Source organism: Bidens hawaiensis, unplaced genomic scaffold (genome assembly GCF_021521415.1).
Source record: "Bidens hawaiensis isolate Kalapana, Puna unplaced genomic scaffold, B.hawaiensis_p1.1 tig00009619_1, whole genome shotgun sequence".
Lineage (NCBI taxonomy): Eukaryota > Viridiplantae > Streptophyta > Magnoliopsida > Asterales > Asteraceae > Bidens > Bidens hawaiensis.
Window position 1 is genome coordinate 631,343 of NW_027491720.1, and position 9,042 is coordinate 640,384.

A 9,042-nucleotide genomic window follows, 5' to 3' on the forward strand; every position below is an offset into this window, starting at 1 on the left:
ACCATTCTTCATGAATGTAGATGAAAGTAAGTTTTATACCCTTTGTGACTTTTGTATTTTGTAAAAACTTTGTTTGAAGTCTTGTTGTGTATGTTGTAGGTCAAGAGACCATGTTGAATGCCCTTTTTAACGACAAGGGCTACCCCAAGAAACGTATTAGAGACGCGAAAGTCTCACCTATTCTGGACATGACTCGGAATCATTTCCTCTTCCCGGCTAAGGTGTGCGCGGAACCGATAGTCTCGGAAGCTATCTTCCACATAGGTGCGTACACTCTTAACCCTCGCCCTTTAAATGTCATTACCTCTGATCGGGTGATTGTCCTTCTATCCTCAAGTGAGGAGTCAACACCTCGGGAGGAACGTTACTATGATGTTGCTTCTGAAATCTCGTATGTCTCGCATGCGTTGGCAGGGTTGGAGAAGAAGAGGAAGTTTCAGTCTCCCAAGGTAAGTGATGCGGGCGTAGGCCACGCGGATGCTGAGGGAGAACCCGCGACGAAGAAAGTTCGGACCCATCGTTCGAAAAAGCAAAGGGTCAAGCTTGGTGATCGCATCAACGAGATGTCCCGTAAGTCTTCATGAACATTTTACCTTTCTGTGATAAAGTTTATTAAACTCTATTTAACTATTATTTCGTTGTGTGTAGAGCCAATTGGGGCTACTGGTGGGAGTACATCGTTGGAGAAACCATCCTCCCCGCCACCAGGAACGGAGAAGTCACCATCTCCTCCTCCAGAGAGGGAGAAGCAACCTTCTCTGCCACCGGAAACGGAAAAGCCGCCGTCTCCACCGCCGGAAATTGAAGAAACACCTCTTCCTCCTCCAAAGATCACGTAAGCATCCACAACTGTCACATCTAGTGATGCTTCTGGATCTAGGAAGCAGGAAACAGTCTTGGTCACTCAAGGACTGGTAACACATCAATCATCATCTCTTCCTCCCACACCCCACTCTTCTCCGGTACGCCCTCAATCATCGAGTTTCGACTATTATGGGGTACCCAATCCGGGAGAAGATAATCATTTGTACATTACCCACTGGACTATCACGAAAGGGTCTCGTTTCACAGATCCGGACACTTGTGCTACGTTTGTTAGCCAATGTGTTCCTCCTGCGGAACGGATCTTTCAACGTGGTCGTTCCCGCCACGATCTTCACGTGGATTTTTCTTCGTACCTAGCCAACACCGTGGCTATTGGGCAAGAAATTTTACGGGAGTGGCTGTCCATGGGTGAGAGGTGGGGCGAGATGTCCCGGGCAGCTGAGGAGGCGAAGAAAGAAGCCAATGAGCAACGCTTGGCAGTAAACACTGCCAAGTGGAAATTATCCGATGCTGAAATTGCTTTGAGGGCTGAAAGAGACAGGCAAGTTATTGCAGCTCGCCAGTGGAAAGAGTCTTGTCAGAAGCAAAATGACCTCCTTCAAGCTGCACGAGATGAAGCTCAGAGGAAGAAGGATGAGTTGGCCAAGGCGCTTGATGCCAACTCCGCATTGGAGGCCCAAGTGACTCGCCAAGGTACCATTATTCAAGACCTTGAGGCGGAGTCTAAGTTGCAGAAAGAGCGAGCGGAGCTCATGGAGAAAAGGGCTGCCGATATGCAAGCCGCATACGACTCGCTTCTGCAAGCGCGTGAGGAAGCGAAAGCCCGTGCAGCCGAGTACTTAAATGACAAACAGAAAATTGCTGACGGGTTCCACGAGCGCCAGGAAAGGGCAGAGCGAGCTGAAAGGGAACGACAGTGGTTGTTAGGGTAGGGCCTTAACTTGGTATGTTACTCCCTTTTTTCCGTTACTATCTTCCTTAATCCTGATCATGCCGTCAATTTTTATAAGTTCTCTTTTCCTTGACAAGTTATCAAGCATATCAAAGAAGGGACTGAGCTAATAGACAGTCTCGCCTTCCTGCTCAATGCCTCTTCTCAATCTGGCCGCCTGATGGGCTTTAATGAAGGATTACAATATGCTCAGGCTGGTCGTCCGATTGTGGAGCACCCGCTACATGGACTCGATGTTGCCCAGGAGTATGAGATGCGCCTTAATGAATATGACAACTTGTCATTTCCTTTGCAAGGCATGCTTCCTGAATTTGCAGCGGCGGGTGACGGTGTGCAACGCCTGAAGGAGTACTTGGAGGATGAATTTGAAGACACTCCACCTACGCCTCCTTCATCATCAAAACCATATTCACCATCCGCCAAGACTATCAAAACGGAAGACATATCCGCTCCGGATCCATAGAATAGGCTATGACTTGTAATTTCATTTCATATTTTGTAATTATCTTTTAATATGAATAAAAAGAAGTCATCCACCATTTTGTGAAATATGTATTGTGTTACACTTAGGATATTTTCTTTTGAGATATTTTGAATTTGCAAGTGGGGGTGAGATGATGACGTGGCGGAAAAAGAACTGTCACATGACAATTGATAAGATGTGTATGACGTCTTTCTGTAGTCCCTTTTTGCTTTTTCGTCTTTCCCGCCTAACGTGTCTTCCTCTGATTGGGTCGTATATTCTCTCTCCTCCAGCAGTCCATCACTCGCATTAATTGCGATGTGTATAAATAGGGCATTTCCCATTCAATTTCATTCTTATCTCTTTCAACTCCTTCCTTTTCTTTGAACTTTTCTCAATTCTCAGATCTGCTCTTTGCAAATACTTACAAGTACTTACTTCTTCCATTTACCCATTTGATTTAATGGCCGGAGAAAAGAAGAGCAATCCTTCTATTGATAACGTTGTTATCCATTGGAAGGAAAGAGACTTCGAAGACATTGTAAACGTTTAAGGCTTGGCATCAGAGTGGGAACCAGAGTATCCAGCAGATGGTTCCACTGCCGATAAGCCTTCGGCCAAGAAAATGGCCGTATACGCGGACCACTTCACAACAGGAAATTTTCGATTTCCTGTAACAAAGTTTGTTGAGGCCATCTTGACGGCATACGGGGTCCACTTGTCACAAGTTCATCCTTTTGGGATGTTAAGAATTCGACACTTCGAATTCTACTGTCAGGCCCATAACTTGGAGCCCTCAGTTGGCAGGTTTTCCATCTTATACAAGATGACAAGCCACGGTGGGTGGTACAGTTGGGCCACCACTAGGAAGGGCGTTGTTGGTACTGAGTGGTACCGGAGCCTTCATGAGTGGCGGCCAAAGTTTTTCTGGATTCGGGAGGACGTTGTTCCGTTTGCGACAACCTACCGCAAATTAGATGCCGCGATGCTCGTGATTCATGCCTCCACCCAGTTGAACGTTCTGTGGTTCAAGACATTGGCCCGCACCCCTACTCCCATGCGCACGATACATGAGGGAGCACTGGTGGGTGCCAAGATGAGCCGCTTGTGGCCTTTTCCTGACCTGGAACCATTTTACGAGAAACCCAATAAGAGTAAGTATTTATTTATTCTCTAAGGTTCTGTTTAGGTATTGACTGTTTGTTTATGTAGGCGAAGGATCAATCTTCAGCTCCCTACTGGATCATGAGGAGGGTCTTATGGTGCGCTGTCCCATAGATCCAAAGGACGAGCCTATCCTCAGACGCACCCGCATCAACTTCTTGTTTTCCACCACCCTCCGCCAAGAACCTATAGTCTCCGAGGCAATGTTTGCCAAAAGTGAGGAGATTGTTGCAAAAGGTGAGGGAGTTCTGAAACCTCGTCCTATTACTGTACTTACTTCTAGCGGGGTGATAGTAATTCTTTCTTCAAGTGAGGAGTCATTACCCCATGAAGAGGAAGAATTATTTATCAATACTATTGATACCGAGAATGTCATGTGTGCAACTGTAGGTCTGACCCGCAAGCGGAAGCAAAACCCTTCCACTAGTAAGGATGCGGTTACAGGGGAGGACATTGTTGATGCTGCTACTGATGATGAGCATCAGGCTGATGATGCGAATGCCCCAAAGCCAACCGGGAAAGGCAAGTCAAAACTGTCTAAGCCCGCTGCTTCCAAAAAACATAAAAGGGTGAAATTAGGAGATCTTGTTCATCAGCTTGCATCGGTGACAGTTATTTCAGGTAACACTCTTAGTGTTTTCATGTTGCTAAATATTTCTTTTGTGTAAGAACACTTTGTTGATGGGGTGAAATGATCTGTGGATGCTACAGGGAAGCAAGCCAAGGATCGATCCCACCAGGAGGCAACTACACCACCTGTATTGCCATCGAAAGGTGTTAAGGATCCTATCATCCTTGAAGACACCCCTCCTGGTAAGGGTGAACCAAAGGGGGCTACAATCAGCTTCAATGAGCCTATCACCTCATCGCCTCCTGATTCCCCTCCTCACATGGCGGATCAAGAGAGGGACTAAGTGTTGTAACCAGCGGTCCTCATGCTTCTACATCCCATCATGAGATTGATCCTCTGGTGTACCGCACGCCCTGGTCCTTGCTTCAGGATTCCATGTTTGCAAATATTGACGTATGTCATGAGTATCTGCAACGAGGGATTCCTCCCGCGGAAAGGGAACGCCAATGCGGGCGCCCTCGGTCTGAGTTGGTGAACTCATATGCTTATACCCTAGCAAACGTCATCTCTACCAGTCAAGAAATATATCGAGATTGGCTAGGTATTAATGATGCTTGGGAAGATTTGGAAGCTGAAAGGGCGAAGGCGAAGAAGCCAAGAAAAGGGCTGAGGAGACCCAAACTGCTCTCCAGGAGCAGGTAGACGAACACGACGGACTTATCTCATCTTATTTTGAAGAGATAAAAACTTTAAAAGCTGAAGCATCCACCAAGGATGAACGCCTCGCCAACCTTGCTGCCAAAAACAGGGAACAAGCCTTGGAATGTGTTGGGCACACAATGGAACTTGTCCGAGCCAAGGCGGACAACGGATGGTTAATGGCGGAGGGAATTCCTCAGGTAACTTCTTCTTTCGTAGTTTCTTTTGATGATTTTAATCCTTACTGTAGTCTTATGTCTTCTTTATTTCAAGTTTTCGAGCACATTCGTGAAGGTGCTGAACTTGGGAATTGTCTCGCAGCCTTGCTTGTCGCATCATCACAAGATGGCAGCCAAGAGGGGTTTCACGAGGGTGTGGAGTTCGCTCAGGGGAACCGCCCGCTTGAAGAGTTTGTTTGAACTTCATGGCCGAGACACTGCCAAGATATACGCTGAAAAGACAGCTTTCGACAATCTTAAGTTTCAGATTGAAGAGACTGTGTCGGAGCTTGCTGATCAGGATGATGGCGTGGATCTCTTGAAGGCCTATTTTGCTGAAGATGATAAAGAGAATCAAGAGGATGAAGACGCGGATGGGAATAGTGAAGATCGGCCTTTGTAATTAATGTATTTTTGTAATCCGCATACATTCATCTTTCTTGTAATTGTAATCCCTTTTGACTTAAATATAAGAAGTTTTTCCTTCACACTTTGTCTTATGTATAATTTCATTACCCATACCAACATACCCTTATTCTTTCATTTTATTTTTTATCACTTTTTAGTTTATTGATTTGATAAAAATCTTGTTAATTAACTCACCGATCAGCTTATTTATTATATAAAAATGTATATTGTATATTTAGATTTATTAATTTTTTTGTTTGAATAAGATATGTAATACTCTCACATTTCACCTTTTTTAATATTTAATTGATTAAATAAGCAACTTACTTATTTTACTAAAAAAAAAATTCACATGTTTTTTCTTTGATACCTTTTTAGCTATGCAATGATAAATTTTTTTTATAATTTTATATATTCTTCTTACTATATATATATATATATATATACACTTTTCTCAATTTATTCTTTATATCCGCTTGTTCAAACACCCTCGTTTTAGTATGAACAAACACAAACAATGAAACCTTTTCTTTGACTAACTAAATAAATGAAAGTAAATAAATATATATAAACAAATTGCTAATAATAAATATCTTATAACAAATAGAACTGTGTTGTTATTTTTATTTTGTTAATTTATTTTATTTATATTTTATATTGTTTCTAATACTATTTATGTGTAGGTACTAATAAAAGTACCAAAACATTTTAACGTTGTATTCTGAAAAAGTTTTATTTGGCGATTGGATGAGGAGAGTATCAAAACCTCGCCAATCGTCAAGATAACATTGAAATTCTTCTAATATTGACAAAGTTTAACAACATTTACAGCAAGAGTATCCAAACATTTTCAATACCAAAATAATATAGCATGCATAAGATACATTTAACAGCCAGTTTTCGATAACCAATAACATTACTTGAAAAACGAAGATCACATTTTAACTAAAAACACATAAAATTTCTAACTTCACATTTTGAGTTGATGGTCAAGTTAGGCTATCCGTCAAAGTCGAGCAAGATTTTAGCTAGGGTTTCAGTATTCTTAAGCCCTATAACAAAAGTGTTAACAAAAATTAACGCCAATAAAAGAACATAAAGAATAAAATCATAGGTATGACAATTGAATACCTCATTTAAGCCAATGCTAATCTCTTGTTTCTCAACATCATCAAACGAGACTTTCGAACTATCGAGAGTATTTATAGTTGAACTTGACGTTGAAGGGGTTATGCGCAAGTCATCCGTCACAAGAAACAACCCGGATTGTTTTAGTAGACCCCCATCTATCCTTGGATCTTTCATAACAGAAGAACATTTTATCGGGGTGCATTCCAATAAAAATAGTTGGTGTCTTGATGAGCACCACTGACCAATATGAGGTTTAAGTAACATATCCTTGATATCTTGTGACATAAGGTACCTTCCCACACTCATGTTTGAAATGCTTTTAAAAATATTATCCATACAAGTCACAGAAGAAATCCCTTTCATCCTTCCTAATATTGTTCTTTAGCTTCTACAAGTCAACACCCAAAAAGAAAGTCAACAAAATCTTCTTTAGCTTCTACAAGTCACAGAAGAAATCCCTTTCCAGTTGACTTTTGCAAAGATACTTCTAAAAGAATATTTGAACCTGGAGATTCTTCCTTCATCATTATTGTATCAGTTTGATCAAGAGTACTGTTTTGGTCGGGAACAACTACCGAACGGGTCCTATGGAAAACCAAATAAGTGAACACAGAATCGAGTGATAACGCCACCTTTAAAAAATAAAGCATCTGAAAGAAGCAAATAGACTATGATCAACAGAAAGATAATGCCATTTAGTAAGATTTTTTAAAAAAAACTAAGAATAATTAGTATTTATAGTAGTACTTAATTTAAAAAAAATGTTAAAATTGTGCAAGTTAAATAAAAAAAGTGTCACGTAGCTAGATCCAAATCTACTACAATCATTAGCTTGCTCTCATGTGGCCAACGTGTATGTCTTACAACCAAATATTTGTGTGTTATAGTCTCACATAAGACATGGATTGAAAGGTGGAAAAATTAGTTCAGAAAAAACATCCAAATCTACTACCCCCTACGTATGCATAGTTATAATACTAAATAGTATATATGCCAATGGGATGTTTGTTAGTCATGTCTGGATTTGTGCCAAGCAAAAATACCCAATCCGGACTCCCACATTGTGGAGCAAGTCTGTCAAGGCTAAGTTCACTTCTGTAGACCTAGCTTGTTTCAGACTTGGAAGCGGTTCCCTCCCTTTCACACGCATATTTACATGTATATAAGTTTAATAATTTTTAATTTCGTCTGCGGAGTTTTGGTGTTATAAAAATGGATATTTTGTGTAGATGTTTAAAATCTGATGTAATATGCCGAGATGGAGGTTGTGTGGAGTGTAGCATTTGAGATGCTCTAACACTCCTCTACATACAACAATTTTTTTACTTTCTATAACATTTATTAATTAGTGTCACTTGATTTAGGGCTTCTATAGTGGAGGGATGAAAAAGGCCTCTTGTTTACGTCACGTCAATGCCACATAGACACATAGGCCTTTTCCATATTCATGCTTAGTTGTTGAAGACTTGTAGCTCGATTAAATAATAATTTAATTAACTTGAAGCATAAAACATATAATATAAATACATATATATACGCGATATGAGCAACCAACATTTACCTGTTCACGGCCGAAATCTAACTTTATGTCCTCTAAACAGCTCTTGTCAGTAATTCCATGATATGTCAGCAACCGAATGCAGGTTGCAGAAGAATAAGGCATCACGTAAAGATCGTCGGTGACAATATAAGTTGCAATATCAGAAACAAACAAACCATCACCACCACAACCATTTTCTTGAAACGGAAGACCCATGTACACAGATTCAGAAGTCATCAAGGTGCCACATTTCACACATTTAGCTTTGTTACAAGTGCTGACAGAATCTTTAGTAAGCTCTATGAAGTATTCATATGATCGCAACGTTTTTGTAATACGAATCGGACATGAAGGACATTCAAAGTATTTCGAAGGCTCTGTGTCGTCTAGTTTCAGTTTAAGCTTTCTGCAGTGATCATATAATAGACTTCTGGGGTTAAGAAGCATACACTTGCATTCTTCTGTAGCGAAGTAACATTCGGGAAAATCCTTAGACTTTGGTACAGATTGTTCAAGCTCTCGAGGGGATAGAGCTTTGTATCCGCATGTTTCCCCAAGAGTCTGACAATTGTTCCTAAGGGCAATGTCATGAAGCTGAATAGAATGTCAACAAAAGTGTGATCAGCTTCAGCATACACCACTCTCTTATTCACTTTGTCTACTATTACTTTTATTGATATTTTAGCTTCATTTGTCTCTGTATCAGCCATAATTCTTGAAACCTAACCAAGAAGATATATGGAGATAACTATATTCTTGTAAGATACAATTGTTCTAATTATGTAAGATTGGTATATGTTGAAACTGGTATGAGGTAATGAAAAGGCTTTCATTTAGTGGTATTTAATGGTGATTTAATTTTCAAGTATCTTTGGAAGTTGTATAATACTTTGAAACTTGTAGGCCGGCCTCTTGGTTTTTAATCTATCCAACAAAACAAAGGCCAAAAGATATTTTAATGTGATGGTCTCCCATTAAGATTTTCTTTTACAGCTAAGTTTTCTTTTTCTTTTTTTTTTCGAATTGTGAGTTCTATAAACAACCAAACGCCAAACAACATAAAAACAAGAC

At 40.5% G+C, this 9,042-nt stretch overlaps 1 protein-coding gene across 1 annotated transcript; it reads right to left on the reverse strand.

Annotated features, from left to right (window-relative positions):
• Nucleotides 1-6,874: 6,874 nt before the first annotated feature.
• On the reverse strand, nucleotides 6,875-8,681 carry LOC143533133 (uncharacterized). The gene is made up of 3 exons (XM_077027996.1): nucleotides 8,640-8,681; nucleotides 7,993-8,565; nucleotides 6,875-7,081 (listed from the first exon to the last, which is right to left on the reverse strand). The coding sequence occupies exons 1-3, from the start codon at nucleotides 8,679-8,681 to the stop codon at nucleotides 6,875-6,877; spliced, it is 822 nt and encodes a 273-aa protein (XP_076884111.1).
• Between the last annotated feature and the right edge of the window lie 361 nt (nucleotides 8,682-9,042).

Bases quoted from the DNA above. Each gene is read 5' to 3' on its own strand.
- LOC143533133 (XM_077027996.1), bottom strand. From the start codon at position 8,681: ATGGCTGATACAGAGACAAATGAAGCTAAAATATCAATAAAA. The intron at 8,566-8,639 runs GTAATAGTAGAC...CATTCTATTCAG, and splicing joins AAGCTAAAATATCAATAAAA to CTTCATGACATTGCCCTTAG. The intron at 7,082-7,992 runs GTAAATGTTGGT...TGCTTCTTTCAG, and splicing joins TAGATTTCGGCCGTGAACAG to ATGCTTTATTTTTTAAAGGT.